This window comes from Besnoitia besnoiti, chromosome XIII (assembly GCF_002563875.1).
Source record: "Besnoitia besnoiti strain Bb-Ger1 chromosome XIII, whole genome shotgun sequence".
NCBI lineage: Eukaryota > Apicomplexa > Conoidasida > Eucoccidiorida > Sarcocystidae > Besnoitia > Besnoitia besnoiti.
This window is the reverse complement of record NC_042368.1, coordinates 622,803-641,815: the sequence shown is the minus strand read 5'-3', so window position 1 is coordinate 641,815 and position 19,013 is coordinate 622,803. Positions and strand designations below refer to the sequence as shown.

Genomic DNA, 19,013 nt, shown 5'->3' with positions numbered 1-19,013 from the left:
AGGAGACGCTCTCCGGCGGGCGTGCGGCTTGCATGAGGAGTGCGCCGCGGCGGGGGCCTTCGGGCTCTGAGAAGCGCTGGGAGACGGCAGAGAGGGTCGCGCACGAGAGCCGAGAGAGAAAAAGGTGCGAATTTTCATTGACAGAGGACACAGCGTGCTGCGGAGTCGGCGCAGGTGCCGCCAGCGAGAACCAGTCGAAAAATCGAACGGCTGCATGCAGAGAAAAGAATCGCGCAGACACCACGGGACGCCACCACCTGAAAAAGCCTCTCTGTGTTCACGCAGAGCCGCCGTCTCTTCTGTTAGATATTTCCTCTTCTTTTTTTCCATGGGGCCGCCTTCCATCTTTTTTTCTTGGCTGACGCAGCTCCAACGCGTGGAGTCAGTGAGAGACGGCGAACGGCTTGTCGCAACGACGCGGAAGCGAAGACGCTCGAATCGCGTTCTCTTCTTCCTCCGCTTTTCTTTCTTCCCTCTTCCAGGCTTTTCAACGGCGAGCCACAGCGCGATTCTTCCTTCTTCTTCCTGCAGAGACTCGGGCGCCTCGTCTCGGTGGGCGGCCCTTACACGTCTAGCGAGGGCAGGGTCGGCGCCTGCGGTCTCCGCCTTCTTCTCCCTTCTCTGTCCTCCGTCGTCTTGCGTTTCTCGCGCCGCTCTGCTCAGCTGGTTTCCCCTCTGGCGTTGTTCAGGGTGTCTAGTTCCAGGCTCCTGCGTTCCTCCTACGTTTCTGTGTCCTTCCACGCTCGCCACAGTCCCTGCCAACTGTGCGTGTCCCCCTCCGTCTCCGCGTGTTTTCGCTGCTCTCCTGTCTCTTCTGCCTCCTCTCTTCTCGTCCTCTGAGACTCCCTCCCGTCGCGTCTTCTCACCTCTCTCTCTCCGCATCTGCTCGCTGCCGCGATGCCGCCGTTGGCGCCCGCGGTCGGAGCGAGTTCGCTCCCGGCGACCCCCCAGCCCTCCGCCAGCCCCGCGCCTTCGTCCTCTTCGTCCTCCTCGAGCTCGCCGCCGATCGGCGGCGAAGACATCGGCGCAGTCGTGGTCGACATTGGCAGCCACACGATTCGCGTGGGCAATGGCCAAGAGGACTGCCCGCGGCAGTTCTTTCTCGCGGCGGCGCTGCGCAGAACTGGCAAACCGCGGTCGCGGCTGCCGCCGCCCGGGACGGTTTGCGGAGACTGTGCGGCCTGTTGCTGCTGCTGTCGCGCCGCCGCTGAGGTCGATCCCGCCGGCGCCGGAGACGGCGAGACGCCGAAGGGCGGCGCCGCGGGCGACGCGCAGGCGCAGGAGCCTTCAGCGAAGGACGGCGGAGCCTCTGGGCGCGGCGAGACGTGTTGTGCGTGCTGCCTCAGCTGCGGAGAGCGCGCAGGCCGCCTCGTCTTCCCTGTTAGCTTCTACGACAAGGTAGCCGACTGCGAAGTGCGCAGGTGCCTCTCCGCCTCAGCCGCCGCGGAGTCGGTCCCCCCCCGCGACGCGTCGCTGCGTTTGGACGAGGATGTCTTTCGCGTCCTGCTGTATCGCACGGTTCAGGGCACGTATCCGCCAGCGTCCGCGAAGAAGGTCTCTGCGTCTGCGGGCTGCTGCTGCTGCGCGGCGTCCGCCGCCCCCGCGGCGGGGACTGTGGTGGCGACGGGCGTCGCCTCTAGGTCGTTCCCCGAGCCGTTCACGACGGTGGCGTCGGGCGGCCTTGGCGTGCTGCTGGAGGAGCATGCAGTGCTGGTGACGGAGCCGACGCAGACGGATTTCGCGTTTCGCGAGAAGACCGCGAAGATCCTATTCGAGGAGATGGCGGTGCCTGCGGCCTTCTGGGCGAAGCAGGCGATGCTGGCGGCGTTCGCGGTCGGGAAGTCGACGGCACTCGTCGTGGACGTCGGCGCCTCGGGCCTCTCCGTAAGCCCCGTCTACGAGGGCTTCTGCCTGCAGAGGAACACGCGAAAGTACCCAGTCGCCGGCGACTTCCTCGACGAAATCGTCGCACGCGTCCTCGCCAGGGAAACCGCCGCCACCCGCCGGCGACCGCCCGCCGCGCCCACAGACTCCACGGCGCACTTCGGCGGCCTCTGTCTCCCCGCGTTCACGCGCCGCCGCACGCGCGCCGGCGCGGAGGCGCAAGCGGCGGCGGAGCGAGAAGAAGCGGAGCTCTTTCGTGGCGTCTGCGCGAGCTTTCTGCGGGAGAGCTCGCAGGAAGTCGCGCGCACGCTGAAGGAGAGCGTCTGCCGCGTGCAGACAGACAGCGACGATGAAGAAGAGGAGGAGGACGAGGGCGAGGAGGAGGACGAAGATGGCGGAAACGAGGGACGCAGACGCAACAAGGGCTTCAAGAAGAAGGTGGCGAAGGCGCCCGGGAGGCCACCGAGCCGGAAGCCAGGCAAGAAGTCCGGCAGCGCGTCGAGCGGTGAAGAGGACACCACCTTCGTCAGCGACGAGGAGAAGAAGAAGGCCGCGCTGGCGAGCAAAAAGAAAAAGCGGCGGTGCGCCGCCTCGATCTACGAACTCCCAGACGGCTCGCTTGTGAACTGCGACCAAAACTTAAAGTTCGACGTCGGCGAAGTCCTCTTTCGACCCAAAGAGGCGCTGCGCGCCCTCGGGCTGTGGAGTGAAGTGAAGGAAGCAACCGCAAACGCAGAGGGGAACGAACAAACTACCGACTCTTACTGGGAGAAGCGTCTCGACGGATTCAAAGGAGTCACAAAGGTAAACTAAGGATTTAACCCACCAAAGGAGGAGGGCCTCTGCATTCTCGTCTGTACCTCTTTCCCCACGCGACGATATACGACTGTGGACGCTGTGTCAGATGCCGGTGACGTAGTTGTTGCCTCACATCTCGGCGACTTTGCTCTCTCTACGCACATGTGTATATGTTGGTTTGAGTATGCATGACACATGAATTGTAGAAGGCGTATTAACGTAGTTCTCGTATGTGGCGTGAGTCATTTCTTCTATTATTTGTCTCTACCCCCTTGCCTGTGGCTTATATATATATATATATATATATATATATTGTATGTATTTAGGGTTATGGTATATAATATATTTATATATATCTGTACATCTCTGTATATGTATCTGTGTGTGCGTATGCGATTCCGTTTTTTCCTTCTCAAGAGGCAAATCTTTTTATGATGCTGCGTCGCATCGGGAGTGACGATAGTGAAGCAGGAAGGCAGGGGAGATTTTCTTTTATTCGCAGGCGATTGAGGCGTGCATCGATTCGTGCGACGTAGACATCCGACGAGAGCTTCTCGCTTCGATCGTCATCACGGGAGGCACCAGCCTCATGCCGGGTGAGAAATCGAGGAAAAAAGTGGAAAAAAATCAACGTGCGCGAGACAGGGAAACAGGATGGAAGGAGCGCACAAAGGGAGCGGGAAGTGCAAAATGCTGTAGCGACAGCGACGCACGCAGGAGGCAGCAGACGCATACCAAACGGGGGACAGTGGATACGAGCCGGCGGGCGAGAGGATCTGCAAAGGAAAGCCCGAGACGCGGAAACACAAGAGGAGAAGATGCGCAGGATTCAGACACGACGAAGGAGAGGAAGGGCCCTCCCGATAGCCGATCATGACAGCCGTGTGATCTCCCGTTTTCTCGCTAATGTTGAGGGCATCCTCCCCGCTAATTCGCGCTCTTGTTTGTCGCGCCTCGTCGCCGCCTGGGTCTCGATCTTTTTTTTCCCGGTTTTCACTCGGAACGCGTCACATGCCTCTCACGACCCTCGGCGCGTCCTCTCATGCACGTGGTCGTCTCCCTTTGTCCCTCTGCGCATGCTGCCGCCCGCATTCTGAGTCTGATTTTCTTTCATTTTTTTTTGCAGGCTTCCTCGACCGCGTCTCGAAGGAGCTGCACTCGCCGCTCACGTTTTCCTTTTCGAATTCACCGGCGATCAAAGTCCGCGTCGTCGCCCCTAACACCTCCGTGGAGCGGGCCTTCTCTACGTGGCTGGGCGGCAGCATCCTGGCCTCCCTCGGGACTTTCCAACAACTCTGGATTAGCAAGCGCGAGTACGAAGAACACGGCGTCGACGTCATCAACCGGCGGTGCGCCTGACGGCTGGTGCACGCGAGAATGGGCGCGCCGAATCGCTCCAAGACCGCCGAGGCATCGCCTCTTCACGCGTGAACGTCGTCGCGCAGTCTGACGTAACTTGCATGCGCGAGCGCATCGTGGTTGGCGACCGTGCAGGGCCGCTGCTGGAGTACGTTTCTCGATTTAACTCGAAAAAACAGTCCTGGAGTGTAGGGATAAAGCATGCGCAGCTGAGGTTGCAGTGTTGGATGCACTTTAGTCGACTCCGTCCTCACGGCAGGCGCTGGAGGGTGCGCGAGGCCGAGTGGTCACGAGGAAGGGAACGGCTCAGATTCCAGCGGGATCCGCTGCATCGTCGTGGGGAGCGATCGTCTCAGACAGGACGGTTTTCCAGTTTTTCCGGGGCGCTGCCCAGGCCCGGTTGACATACTCTGCTGTTTCCAACAGATATATATATATATATATATATATATATATATATATATATGTATGCGTTTTTGAAGCGTGTGTCGACTCGTCTCCGCGCGCACTCACCTGTCTATGTGTATCCGCCACTATCTGTCTAAAAGTGTCCGTTTCTCAGTGCGTTTTGGCTGGGGCCTGCGGTTCGCCCTTTCGCACTTCTTCAAGAAAGTGGCTTCCAACTGAGAGGCTTAGCACAACGTAGCCGAGAGAGAACAAGGAGACAGAGTTAGGGCGCGAGAGGCAGGACTGTGGAAGCGGCAGTTTGCAGGCAAGCGACAGAAAGTGAGAGAAAACACACCAGAAAAGAGAGATACAGACGCAGACCTTCCTCGAGGGGCGGAGGGCCCCCGCCTCGCCCCGGGGAAAGGCAGTTGAGACACAGAGTCCTCGACAGCGGATGAGGCAACGCCGGCGGAGAAACGGGGCTGCAGCGGAGGGCAAGTCTCCACTGCCGTCTCTTAGAGCCGCACGCATGTCGCAGCGCTCACTAATTAGCGCGTTGCCGCGCTCTCGATCCGACTTCATCGCCCCGGTGCAGTCACGTCGTCGGGTCTGAACGAAATCTCGTCGATTCGCACGCATACGACGCATCGCGCCCTCTCGCCGTCTGTGTGTGTGGACGCGCTTCGCGGGCTCCTCTATGCGGAGAAAACGCCAAAACGCGGATTCTGAAACCGTGCGTTGGGTGGGCGGCGACGAACCTCAAAATGAGACATTCAGGTCGCCTCCGCGAGCGCGACGATTGTAGAAGGTGACATACCGCCAGGCCGGCGCGCGACTTGCTCGTCGCAAGTCTTTCACTCTCGCGGGTGAGCCCAGCGTCGCTTTTTCCCTTATTCTCCGCGTTGAAAGACACACACATCTGCATGAAGAGTTAATCGCACATCCCCCTGCCGAAAGACAAGCGAAGAAGGCGTCGCGTCGACTGCCGTCTTTGCGACAAACGATCTCCTCTCCACCGGATTTTTCATTTCCATCGTCGCAAAACTGCCATGTAGCTCGAACTCTTTACAAAGCCGCTCCCGCGGCATCGGTTGTCTTTTCGCTCGCGTGGGCTGTCTGTCACGATGCCTCACAAAAGAGATACAAACTAAAGAAACAAGCCACGCGCGGAAAAGCTGACTTGTACTCTCCCCCTTGCATATGTTATCATACGCATACACCCTCCGCATATATACGGGGCATACACAAACACACACATTATCATTCGGGCTGCAGTCATTGTATACCCGCCCGCTTTGAAAGCGCAAGATCTGGGCTATTTTGATGCCTTGCTCTGCCGCTTTTTTTTTCTTTGCTTTCGCGCGAGCTGAAACAGATGAGCGCCGCTACGAAGATCTCGCCTCTCGACCTCTCTCGATATTTTTTCGAATCTTCTCCTTTTTTTCCGATTTCTTTCTATGGTTTGCGGCCTCCCGAGGAAACCGCGCTCTCCTCAGTCTCCGCGTCTTCTTCCGCTTTTTTCAGGCCATTTGTCCCCCGCGAGCCACAGCCTCTTCAGCCGCCACTGGCGCCTCCACCCGCATCAGAATGCAATCCTTTCCTTTCCACAGAGTAACCGCAACTTGCCCTCTGGGCACGTATGTCCCGAGCGTGATCTCGGAACTCCCCTAGTTCGCTTCCCTGCGTCGCCGAGCTCCTCTCAGAACGTGAAGAGAACTTCCCAGTCGTTGGCGCCGACCTCAATTTTCGGCAGCTTCACATCGACGCGGTAGAAGGTCTGCCCCTCCAAGACGTCGCTCTGCGTGAGGTGAAGCGGCGCGAAGATCTCCTCGACAGAGAAGAGAAGTTCTTCCTCCTCACGCTCGGGCTGCATCTCGACGTCTTTCTCGGAGGCCTCCTCGACGCGCGGCCGCGACGCCCGACGCGTCGCCACCCGCGTGGGTGGACTCGGCAGCGACCAGAGGACGATGCGCTCGACTGAAGGAAGCGAAACGTCCGACAGCAACATCGCATGAAAAAATTCACAAGAAACGGATAACAAACACACGTCGCCTGTGACCGTGCACGCCGGCATGCGGAGGAACGCACACGGACGCACGCCTACCTACACGTACGCATGCATACCGACAAATATTTAAATATATATAATTATTTACATATAGTTACATATTTACATGCATGTGTGATTTCAGCGGTGGCGCACGTGGACGTGGCTTCAGGCTCGCGCCTCGTTGGCGCGCTGGGCGCTTGTTTTTCGCGGCGCGGCGCAGCTCACTTTCTCTGTGGGGGAAGTCCCTGTAAGTGCCGTTCATCGGCCCTTCTCTCGAGTCGAGGCTTTGAACCGGCAGCGCGTGGGAGCGCAGAATCCACGTCTTCTTTTGGCTCGCCTCGCTCGCCTCGGGGTAATAGACGAAGCGCTCGTAGACGAACTTCCCAGACAGATACTCGAACGAGTTGTAGTCGTCAACGTACAGGCGTCCAGACGCGGTGGCGGCCGACTCGCCGTCCTCAGGCGCAGACGGATAGATGTGAACCTGAAAAGAAGGAACACACTCGCCTGCTCGTCGATTCGCAAACACGCAGTTAAACCGCGTAGTTGGGGAGCCAGGCCCGGGAACGTGGCTGAACAAAACCAGTAAGTGTGCCGCTAAACTTGAATCCACTTTTCAAACTACGCAGGCCTTCGAAGCTACCCTAAACCCTTCTCCTTCGGCGAAAACGCGCTTTGAAAACACGCTTTCTACCGCGAAACGAATCGACCAAACCTCCGCCTTGCAAACGTGCGCGAGAGTCTTTGTATCAACGTTCGGGTATTCAAAGCTCGAATTTGAGACAACAGAGCTAAGATAATGAGAGAGGACATAAATACTAACAAACCTCGAGCGACGCAGACCGTGCCCACGCATGCGCTCCGATATGGGACGTACATGAATACGTCTCTCTCTATTTACTTATGTAGATATATTTATTTTTGGGGGGCGTGAGCTCGACACGGGCGACGAGCTCACCGTGTAGGGGGAATGGTACATGTTGGTGGATGACCGCTTCAGGCGCTCCTTCGTGAAGAGAATCGATCCTCCACGGACGAGAACTGGAATGGTTCTCAGCGAGACACCATACTTGAACGTCGCTTCGAAGCCTGCGCTCGAAAGGAAGAACGGCAGCCCTGTCCAAAAGTCGATCCTAACGAACACATACGCAGAGAGGGAGAGACGCGCACATCGCTGCACGAAGGCCGACTCGCTGCCGCGCACAGTAAGGCCTCTATACAGAGATACAGATGCATATATACATATATAGATATGCATTCACACGCATATCAATGAAGGTACTGCATTCGCGCTCGGTTCCAGATGACAGGAGCTGACTGAAGACCTGCAGCTGAAATCGATCTCAGGGGCTGGCCCTGAAACGTGAATACCATACATATATATTTATATATAGAAAGATGCATGTAGACAGGTAGAAGTGCAAATCAGTAACGCAGATACATATAGGTATATGTAGATCTATGCAGAGAGACAGAAGCCGGAAGGCCCTTCAAGGCACGTCTGGTGCGAGGCGTCTATCGTGCATGCACCGCCCCGCATATCGCCGCCAGGAGACGCGTGGAGGTCATTTCTGATTGACTAAAGATAACCTCTCTGGAGAAAACTGGAGACTTACCACACGTTTCCGCCGTCGCGGGGAACGGCGATGTCGATTTCGAAGCTGTCTTTCTGGTCTTCCTCCATCGGACGCACGATCGGGTGAACGAGAAGTTCCGCCCCAACGAGGAACGACTGCTGCTCCTGTTGCATCTGTGGCGACAGCGGGTCGAGCCACCAAAGCGGCCTGACGACAGGGTCGCCGTACAGAGAGTACTCTGCGAAAAGCGTGTACCTGCAAAACAACGACGACGCAAGACGCGAACAAACGTAAAAAAGGAGGGGTTAAGGGGGAAGAAGGTTAGGGGGGAAGGCGGACGTGCCGGAGGCCGTGGGACGCTTCCCGAGGAGACACGAGAACAGAAGAAAACGAAAAAGCGGCCAGACATCTCGCGTGTAGCATATATATGCATGCGGGCGATGTAGATAGAGAGAAATGGATTCTGATAGATACAAGAGAATAGATTCAGTACATATATATATGCAGGTAGACCGGTCGACAGGCACAGACAGATAAGGAGACACGCATGCACAGCAATCGCCAAATTTAGACACAGACAGGCAGAGACAGGTAGATATATAGACAGATAGATACGCAGATAGTCACAGGCAGATAGACAGACAATCAGACGCACATCGACAGACAGGCAGAGGTGGATAAACAGGTAGATAGACAGTCACAGACCGACAGACAAATAGATAGACGTAGATATACAGACACAGCTATAGAGAGATAGGACACGGCCCGTGCTGGTCGCGCGCGGGCGCAGGCAGCGGGGGTCGCCAGAGCTGGGCGAGACGCAGTACCAGAAGGGGAGCATTTTGTAGCGGACGAGGACTGCTTCGCGGACGATGTCGATTGCCTGTTGACTGAAAAGCCATGGCTCGCGGCGCTTCGTGTCCATGTGCGCGTGCGAGCGATAAAAGGGGTAAAAGATGCCTGCCTGCTGCCAGCGGATGTGCAGCTCCTCCGACGTGTCTGCAAAGAAGCCGTCAACGTCGGCGCCTGAATGACGCAAAAGAAAACGCAAATGCCTTCACACCCGCGCGGTCTCCTTCACACCCGCGCGGTCTCCGTCCAACCCACGCCCGCCCGTCGGTGCCCCTAAACGCAGGAAACCTTCTCTAGATTTCAATTAGTTCAAGTTTACGGAAACGAGCGAGTACGCACGTCACGGTGACGCTCGCTTCGCCGAATACTTGTGGCGAACAACGATCGCCCGGCCTATGCTGCACGCAACTTTGCACCCGCGTGTGCGCATGCAGCTCGCGACCAAACGCCTGGCAGAATCGCGCCGCGACGCAGAGCGGAGTCGAGTTCGAGTTCTCAGAGTCCGGCAGAGGCAAGAAGCGCACAAGCCCCGCGTAAACGTCTGGAAAAAGGCACACTTCTCTCCTCGCCGTTGGCGCGATACCAAGAGTATGAGAACTCATGCGATCCAGACAGTATAAAGTGGCAGTAGACCGAACACGAGATACACACAAATATGCACTCACGCTCACGCAAGCCCTCCCACAGAAAGCCACATGCATCTGTTGGCTAGGTCGTGAATCCTCCGCAGAGGCCGTGCTGCGTACCGACGGCAGACATGCCGCAGACGGCGGCGCTGAGAATCATCGGAATCGATGCGGCGAGATGCGTCCACTCTGCGCGGTTGTCGCCTGTCCAGACGAAGCCGAAGCGGTGCGAGCCGATGAACGTCGCTCTGCAAGAAGAAAAAGTCACCCCAAAGACCGCTGAACAGCCAGGGATGCGTCGAGCCTTCCCGCCTAACGCCCGATCCCAACCCTGGCCCCCTGCGGTGTCCATCTCGCGACGTGTGGCGCCCGAAGTATGCAACAGGCGGGCACAGAGTGCACTCAAGATAGCGACTAGCCTCCTTCCTGCCTCTAAACGACTAGTGTCGTGTATGTACATACATATGCATAGAATATACGTATAATAGACACATGTGTATGCTTCCACAAAAAGAGTGCAAGCGGCACGTTTTGACGAAACCGAGATCGAGAAAATGCGGAAAACCCAAGAAAACCCATACGCGTCGCCTGCTGCACGCGAGATTCGGTGTCACACCACAAGGCTGTCCGCGGCGGTGCGGCTGTCAACTAACAGATATATACACGTACAAATATATATAAATATATATACATGAGCATCTAGGTACATGCATATGCGCTAGATGCGGCGCGTTTAACGGATCCCTGCGAGCCGCCAATTGGCGTCCTTTCGCGGGCGTTACCTAGTGAGGACGAAGGGGCGCTGCTTGCCCTGTCCGCGGGTCATCAAGCCCTCGTACGTGCTCCGGTGATGGTAATGCCCATACAGGTTGTGAATCTCACGGTGCTCAAGCCGCCCGTCCTGCGAAGGAAATAGAAAAACGCCAAAAAAAAGAAAACCGCATCGCTCTCGTCTTCCCTCCGACTTCGTCGGGTGCGGCTTAGGGTCTTCACCGCAACCGAGCCTTTGAAGCTCGCTCCGTTGAGCCTCGCTCTCCCGCGAAAAAGGGAGACTCTCGAAGGCGTTCACAGGCCTCTGGCGTCGTCGCTGCGCCGAGACTGCGCCCACAGTCCTTTTTTCCGAGATTGCCTCACCATGTGGAGCAGGTCTTTCGGCATCGAGAGCTCGGGACCGCTGAAGACTGAAGGCTCATTCATGTCGTTCCACACCCAGAGGTCTGGCGTGGAATATTTGTATCGCTCGTAGCTGAACAGGCCCTGCCACCACTTCCGCACCTGAAACAAAACAGAAATCGAAAAAACATCGGCCACAAAAACATATACATACATGTAGTCGCATGCGCGCATATGAGTGTACATCCCTACATGCACGTACATGAATATATATATATATATATATATATATATATATATATATATATATATATATATTTCTGCATATTGAATATATATGTGCATGTCGACACCGAGGTCGGAGGCAGGGCATTGAGCGACGCAGTTGAAGAAGGCGAGGAAGCGAGGAGAGAAAACGAAACTCGCGCGCGCGAAGAGGAAGAAGCCGCGGAAAAAATCAAAACGTCGTCTCACGTGTGGATTGATGAAGTCCGCATAGGCCGAGTCGCCTGGCCAGCAGTGCCCGTGGAAGATGCCCCCTGCTGGCTGAAAATACCACAATCGCGAAAAACCGAAACAGAAAAAAAATGCTGCACCAGGCATGGCGTCCCCAGACAGCCACGAAGCGCTTTGAGCGGCGCGAAAGAAGACGCGCCACACACAGTCTGTTGAGTTCGCGATCTGCGGAGGCGCATCTTCCGCGTCTTCTGCGGCTCCTCAGTGCCAGGCGCTTTGCGGCGTCGAGGCGCTGCACTTCCTTCGACACGACTCACGTTTCTGACGAGGAAGTTGTTTTCGAGTGCTTCTCGATAAACGTAGTAGTCTGGAACAGCTTTGATGTGCGGATCCACGATCGTTACCTGCGGAGGCAACGAAAAAGCGAATGAAAAACGTCGCATGCAAAGAGGAATACAGATAGATATATACAGATAGATACATACAGATAGAGATATACATAGATATAGATAAAGACAGATATACAGATACACAGGTAGAGAGGGCGCGGGGCCACGCGCCTGCGAGAGGCGATGCAGCAGCAGGCAGCCTTACCACTTTGCGGTCTTTGGCGGCGATGTCTTCAATCATCTGCTGCGGTGAGGGGAAGGTCTTCGGATCCCAGGTGAAGTACCTTTTTTCAATCGTGTGCTCGATGTCTATCCAGATCACATCGTACGGGATGTTGTGCGTGTCGAAGCCGCGGTCCACGCTCAGCACGTCTTCCTAAAAAAGGAAAAAGAGGAAAAAGTGGGACAAAATTAAGGACACTGGGCGTGACGAGAGACGCCCGCCCGCACAGAAACGCCCTGAAGCATGGACTGAAGGAAAAGAAAAACAAAAGCTCAAATGAGTCTTGAGGCGATGAAAGAAGACACAGTGTGCGAAACGCGCGGTGAAAAGCGGCAGACCTGCCGCGCCGCGCCGGCGCTGGCGGCGGCACGACTTCGCCACCACAGAGAAATGGAAAGGGAAAACAGAACGAGAAGATGATCGCTATGGTGAACGACAAACCGAATAAATAGCGACGTCAAGAAGGAACCGCGGCGTCAAAAAAGCTGAGGGATTTGAAGTTTACCTGGTCGTTGTAATTCCATCTGCACTGGTGCTTCCCGAGCGCGAAGAGAGGAGCCATAGCCGGCAGCCCTGCACGGAAAAAAAGTCGAGCCTCAGGTTTCACGTCGCCGCGCATGCATACACATATACACACCTGCACCAGAGACAACACAGACAAATATGTGTATGTATACCATTACATACAAACACATCTGCAAACCCATATATATATATATATATATATATATATATATATATATATATATATATATGCAGATACATAAACATGGGCGCATCCCTACACACACGTCTACACACACGCAGAGACGCAAGCACACCTGCATGCACACCTCCATGCGTGCGCATTTGCGAGCATATCTGTTTCTTCATCTTTCGCGTTTGAGCGGCTGCAGCGGGGGGGGGGGGGGGGGGGGGGGAGGGGTGGCTGTACCTGTGGCGATGTGGTACTGGCGCTGGACGTCCTGCGGTGATGGGCCTAGGAACATGAGCAGATCGAGGTCGCCGCCCTCGGCCGTCCACCACGTGCGCAGGGCCTCGAACCTGCTTCTGCGCTTCCGGTGCTGCTCTGTGACGCTCCAGTCGAGCGACTCCCGCGACGCAAAAGTCTGGTACATCCGGTGGCGCGCTGCAGCACAGCAAAATGCACGCGTCTCAGCGAAGCAGCTTTCACAAACGTCGCCAGACAGCCGCTGCGGCCGCCGCATGCGTGGCAGTCTGTGTCCCGCTGGTCGACTGGCTGGCTGCCATGTGGGGATCGCTGCCTCGCAGAGCCGCACAGGCTGCAGTCTCTCTCTCCGGTCAGTCTCCCTCGTTCCGCGTCCTCGAGTGCTTCAACTCAGCCGCCTCGCTTCTCAGCTGCCTTGCGTCTCGACTGCCTTGCTGCTCAGCTGCTTCGCGTCGGCTCACATCTCTTTTGGCGGCGCGCAGTCGGATCGCGTGTTTCGTCTTCCTCTTCGTTCAGGCCCGCGTAGCTCTCGGGGAGGTCTTCTCCGCCGCGGTCGTAGCGGATCTTCGTCCACATCTCGGTGGGGTTGAGGAAGAGGAATCCGGTTGCCAGCGCGGCGCCAGGTCGGCTGCTTTCGTCGCCCTCGAAGAAGGAGCCCGCGCTGCTCACGCTGCTGCGCCGGCGCGAGGAAGCGACGTTCTCAGACAAGTCGTCGCCGAGATGCGTCGTCGTCCGCCGCGGCGGCGCAGCGCGCGGCGCGCCGCCGCCCTGCGCGGTGTGGAGGGCTATCATGAAGGGCATGCTGCCGTAGGTGCTGAACGGGCTGTCGAGTTCGTAGTTGAAGACATCCAAGTTATACATCCTGGCAGCCACGCAGCGCCCGCAACCACGCAAACAACGCCTGTGGGTCTCCGAATACCAACGCATAAAAGCATGCATACGCACCTACGTAATACGTAAAGGGATCTGTGGACACGAAGCAGGGGAGAGGGCACCAGGCCGCGAAGCGGCGCCCGCAGGGTTGGCGCCGTGAACGCTGCTGATGCACGCACACAGGGATATGCAACTCTACATACATATATACGTGTATGTAGGTATATAGATGAGTATGTAAGATAAATAGCGTGTGGTGCGCGGTCGCGCGGAGAGGGCCCTGAGGAGGTGCTTCTGTCCCTCTGAGACGAGCTGGCGCTCGCTGCGGCCTGCGGCCTGCGGCCTGCTTCTGGCCGTCTTCTCTCTCTCTCACCGGTAGGGCTCGGTGTAGCTTTTGAGCGGGAAGGGGGCGGCGTGCTCAAAGAGCCCGTAGACTTGGCTAGCCCCCCAGAAGGTCACGTCGACGCCGATGGCTGTGGGGCCGAAGGGTTTGCTGTCGAGGAAGCGGTCAAACGCTTCTTCGTTGGCTCCCTGTCGGTAGAGATCCACGGCGTCGTGGATGCTGCCGGCGTGCAGAAGCGGCACGATGATGTCGTTGACCACTTCGCGTTCTTCGTCCAAGTCGTCGCCGAGCGGTTCGCCGATGCGCCACTCGATGCCGCGCAGGCCCTTGAGCTTCTCCGTCAAGTCGACCCCCGCTGCGCTCGCGAGCTCTGCCACGCGCGCTGCCTCCGCGTCCTGCTGCGCGGGCTCCACCTGCGACGTCGAGTTCGCCATCGCATTTGGCAGCTTCTCGCCCGGCTCGCGCCGCAAGCGCTCCTCCAGCTGCTGGCGCCCCTCCGCCTCCGCCGCCGCACGCGTTTTCGCGTGCACCGGCAGAAACGCCTCCCAGTTGAGCAGCTGCTTCTCATTCACCTCCTGCACCAGCTGGCTGTGGAGGTAGATCCGCAGCGCAAAGGGTGCGTGCTGCAGCACCACGCGCACCGGCAGTCCCTGGCCTTCCAGCGGCGCGTCGAAGGCCGGCGAGGCCGCAGAAGAGGACCCCGAGGAGGCGGGACACGGTGAGGCGGGACCAGGCGAGGCGGGCGACGCCGGCTCGGAGGCCTTCCCCGCCCCCGGCGCGCGGTCTGCGCCGAAGGCCATGAACGACGGCGAGAAGACCGGCACGGGTCCGCAGCTGCTTCCGCGGGCCTTCCCGCTGCCCTCCTCGTCGGCTTTCTTCTCAGACTTCGTCTCAGTGCGGGTCTCGGCAGGCTTCGATTCGAAGAAGGAGGCGGGGATGTCCGCGTGCGAGGAGGCTGGCGGGTTCGCGACGAACTCAACGACCGTCGTGTTGCCCGAGTACGAGACTTTCGCTTCCTCCTCCGTGCCCTCTGCGGGATCTTCTTCAAGCAGCAGGATGTCCGCCGTGTATCCGTCGTAGCGCCGGTAGCGTCCTTCCAGGCGAAAGACGGGCGCGTGCGCGTCCTGCGGCTCCCGCTGCATCGCCTCTTTCTCTCGACGCTCCTGGGCGCTCAACTCGCCCTCGCGCTCGCGCTCCAGTTGCTGCGCGGTCAGCTTTTCGCGCATCTTCAGCCGCACGATGCCGTGCCGAAAGACGTAGAGGCGCGCCTCCAGGCGCAGGCCGTCGCTGCCGCGGAGGACGTCGAAGCTGAGCACTGTCGCCGGCGCCTTCTGGCCTTGAACCTCGCGCTTCTTCTTCGCGCGCTTCTCCTTCTTCCCCTTCTTCTCCCCCTCGACCCCCCCCGAGTCCCCTCGTCGACGCCTTGCGCCGGGGCCTGGCCCCGAGACCCGCGGGTCTCGTCCGCGCCGCGACCGCCGTCGGCGTGCGGCCCCCCGCCGCCCTCCTCGCCCTCCTGGCGGTCGGAGTCGTCGCCCTGGTCGCCGCCCCGGTCGCCGCCGGCGCGCGCCGAGCCTCCTTCCTCCCGCCTCTTCCAGGTGGGGCGAGGCAGGCTCTTGGGATCCACGGCGTAGAGCGGCGGCGCGGAGACCGACGCCCGCGGGAGCTTCTTCGCAAACAGATCTACCCAGTGCAGATAGCGGTGGCAGAAGGAGGCCTGCGTGCAGCTCAGCTTGAACTTGTCGCGCTCGATCGCCGCCGAGAACTGAATGCCAGGAAGACTCCCCGCCGGCAGCCACGCCCACGAGGCGAACGAGAGCGGGGGGGAATCGCCGGCGCCGAGCGAGGCGTCGCCGCGCAGGAAGGCCGCCGCGTCATCTCGCGAGAGCGTCTTCAGCACCTGCCGAGCGCGCGGCGCCGCGAAGCCGGCGCCCTCATCGACTGCGAGGAGCGAGGCCAGGATCCGTGAGCCGCCCTGGGGCACGCGAAATGACGGCGAGAAGACAAAGGGAAGCGACGAAAACGCCGGCGACGGCCATGGCGACGACGGCGAAAACACAGCCAGCAGCAGCAGCCAGAAGACAGCAAACATCAGGATGCGCTGCACGCGAAGCATCGCGCCTCGGCGCGGCGGAAAGGAGGACGCGGAGAAGAGGGCGAGAAACGCAGAAAAAACAGAAGAAATTCCCCCGCGCTTCCCAGATTGCTCGTCCTTGAGGCCTGCCGCCCCGGGCAGAGCCCCCGAGTCGAGGCGCGGCAAACCCGAAATGGAGAAGGCCATCATCTTGAGGTATGCCGGTAAAAGCAGAAAGCACACGCACAAACACAACCGAATGCAAAAAAAGCAAGAAAAAACTCGACAGGGCTTGTGCGTTACAAACATATTCTCATGTACGTGATGGTGGCGATGCAGCCATGCCCGGGAACACGTGACTTGACTCCAGCATCGAGGCGACATTCATAATGCAGGAGGACAAAGAAACGAGGAAAGCCGTTCTTCCTGCAGCACGCGCTGCAATCTGTACCCGAATAACTCTGTCAGCTCACTCTCCTACACGTAGGACTGCCTCCCCCCGTCGAACATAATCATGCATCTTGACACGTAGTTGTCAACTCGCAGATGCGCGGGCTTCTGCGATGTGCCTCACTTCGAGCCTCTAGTCTGCTGCGACGAACCCATACATACATCTATATTATCTATAAGGTGTATATATGTATACGGGTGAGTAACTATACAGTTTGAGACGGCAACTGCCCCTGTCGGGACGCGTGGACGAGAGTGGCTCAGACCGTTTTCAACAAAAGCGAGGGCACTTCTCCCCGCCGACAGTTGCCGTCAGCCAGCGCGTACCTGCGCAGCTCTGGCGTCCGCGGGATGGGAAGGAAGTCCGTGGACGAGAGCGTGAAAGAGGCACAACCGCCAGAGGAAGAAGATCTGCCGCGCAGCGTCGAGAGGACCCGCGACCGCAATAAAGCCGCCGCAATATAGGTGTGAGTAAACGCCAAGCCTGTCGATGCAGCAAGCGATCTAACTGCGCCGCGCAACGTGCGAAAAACGAAATTCGCGGCAAGAAACCCTCGACTGGCGCAGACAACCGCTCGAAAAGGACGCCAGAAAAAGGCAGATGAAAATATTATAAACGCCAAATGGCGAGGACGCTACTGCCACCCCCGGTTTCCCCCGGTCTAGCTGCGATCTCCGTCGGTGCTTCGTCGCGCGTTCGCGAACACGTGTGCGAGGCTCACTCTCGCTCGATTTTTACAAGCGATGATTGATCTGCCGCGTCGCGACGACCTGAAAACCCGCCAAAGGGCGGAATCCCGGACAGTGCCGTTTGCGTGGCCTCTGGATCGCCCGGAAAACTGGGGCGAAACGGGAAGAGGAGGGAGAAAGGAGAGGGGAAAAACTGGGTGCCTGCTGTCGAGCGCCAGCAGGACGGAGGAATTCAGGACGGCGCGAAAAAACGACGCGACGACTATGGCCGTTGGTTCTTGGCGGGCAATGTACGCGCCTCCCTCTCGACGCTGGCGCGAGAAAGAAGTGCGCTGGCTTGATCGTTTTTTGGCTGGGGGTTCGACGCTGGCCGCCGCAACTAGCAGAGACCGGCGACGCCAAGGCAACGAGGGGAAACCACTGAACGAAAAAGATGCAGCCACACAGGGCGACGAGGAAAGCACGAGTGAACGCCCTAGGGCGAATGAAACTGAAGAACACTGTCAAGGCGGTGTGTGCAGAGGAAAGTTCGAAAACGGGAAACCGATTCGCGCTGTGCGGCGAAGCGAGCACCCCTCTCACCGGTGTACGTACACCGACACACCGGCCAGCAGTAGCCGAATGGAGTCATTTTGCTCTGCAACTGTAAATTTTGCGGCGCGTGTGTCGTTCGATAGGACTTTCTCCAGTTGGGAACACGAGAGAAGTCAAGCGGGCGGCACGATAGAAGACGAATAGACTATCGCTGAGGAGAGCCTTCCTAGTCATCGATCACCTCGCACACTGGTCCGCCTAAGCAGCAGGCGGATTTGTTCTGGGTAACCAAACCCTCGTCTCCGCACGACTGATATGCCGTCTGTCGACTCGTATGTGAACCCACTTACAGGGAAGGCGCCATGAAATGACTCCTGAGCACACCGGAGCCGCGCACTAAAGCTCCGCTGCCTCCAGTGCCTGGGAGTCGAGCGAGGTTGTGCGAGCCTTTCACATAGGTGAAGCGAAACTGCGGTTCACAGATAAGAGACAGAAGGAGTATTTTCCAGCAGCTGGCAACCACCCGGAGGCATTACAAATTCCAGGCCGCCACGGCTCCGCTATCGGTAAATGCCTGTCGCGTGTGCAGGCCTCTACTATGCTCTCTGCCTTCTTTGCGAGGATGTCTTCGCGGTGTGTCTGTGGCCCCCGCGTTTCTGCTGTCTCTCCGCGTTTACAAGGCGTCGTCGTGCCGCCTTCTTTCGAAACGCACATAATCTCTCATTTGTCTTCACTGGAACCCTTTTCTATCGCGCAGAGAAGGGAGCAGCGGGGAGAGGTCAGTCTGCGTCCATAGAAATCGAGAATCCAGCGGACAGCGCCCAGCCTAGTAGATGCATTCTCGCTCCTTCGCGTGCCTCGAGGCTGGCCTCGCTCCCTCGCCCTGCTGCAAATCATAAAAGGGAAAGATAACGCCTTGGACGGAATGTAAAGCCGACGAATTCTGGGTTTTCCTCTATCTGCCTGGGCCGTGTATCTCTTAAGCCACCGCGAATCGGAAGCAAACAAAGACCCGCAGCAGAGAGTGAAGCTGCGGGTGTTCCTCACTCTGTAGCTGTGCAGAGGTCCCTACTGGAGCTTTGTCGCTTATTTGCTTTGCTCGTCTCCTCTTTCACTCGACGTTTTCTCGGGAAAGAAGCATATAGGTGTAGAGCAGAGGAAGGAAAGCTTCTTTCTCGCTGCGTCGCCCGCGCGGCCGCCTCGTTCAACATCGCCGCTCGGCACACGCCTCAGGCTCGCTTCGTCCCTTTTACTCGCTTCCCGGCCTCTCCTATCCTTCCTCTCCTCTCGTCTTGCCTACAAGCGGGAGCCGTTGTCCCTCTTTCTGCGCCTCCTAAGACTTCTTTTCATCTCCTCCCTCCTGTCGCCGACCCCTCCTCCGCCCGCTCG

General features: G+C 58.2%; 2 protein-coding genes across 2 annotated transcripts; one reads left to right on the top strand and one right to left on the bottom strand.

Moving 5' to 3' along the window:
* Positions 1 to 897: 897 nt before the first annotated feature.
* Positions 898 to 4,041, top strand: BESB_030610 (actin-related protein ARP4A; the record flags this gene model as incomplete). Its single annotated transcript, XM_029361729.1, has 3 exons — positions 898 to 2,688; positions 3,185 to 3,278; positions 3,809 to 4,041. The coding sequence occupies 3 exons, from the start codon at positions 898 to 900 to the stop codon at positions 4,039 to 4,041; spliced, it is 2,118 nt and encodes a 705-aa protein (XP_029215196.1).
* Positions 4,042 to 6,127: 2,086 nt separating this feature from the next.
* BESB_030600 (glycosyl hydrolase, family 31 protein) lies at positions 6,128 to 16,160 on the bottom strand (the record flags this gene model as incomplete). The annotated part of the gene is made up of 16 exons (XM_029361728.1): positions 6,128 to 6,405; positions 6,704 to 6,962; positions 7,437 to 7,611; positions 8,095 to 8,310; positions 8,883 to 9,081; positions 9,654 to 9,781; positions 10,316 to 10,434; positions 10,668 to 10,808; positions 11,121 to 11,192; positions 11,420 to 11,506; positions 11,697 to 11,867; positions 12,220 to 12,287; positions 12,649 to 12,843; positions 13,125 to 13,525; positions 13,910 to 15,166; positions 15,277 to 16,160. The coding sequence occupies 16 exons, from the start codon at positions 16,158 to 16,160 to the stop codon at positions 6,128 to 6,130; spliced, it is 4,650 nt and encodes a 1,549-aa protein (XP_029215195.1).
* Between the last annotated feature and the right edge of the window lie 2,853 nt (positions 16,161 to 19,013).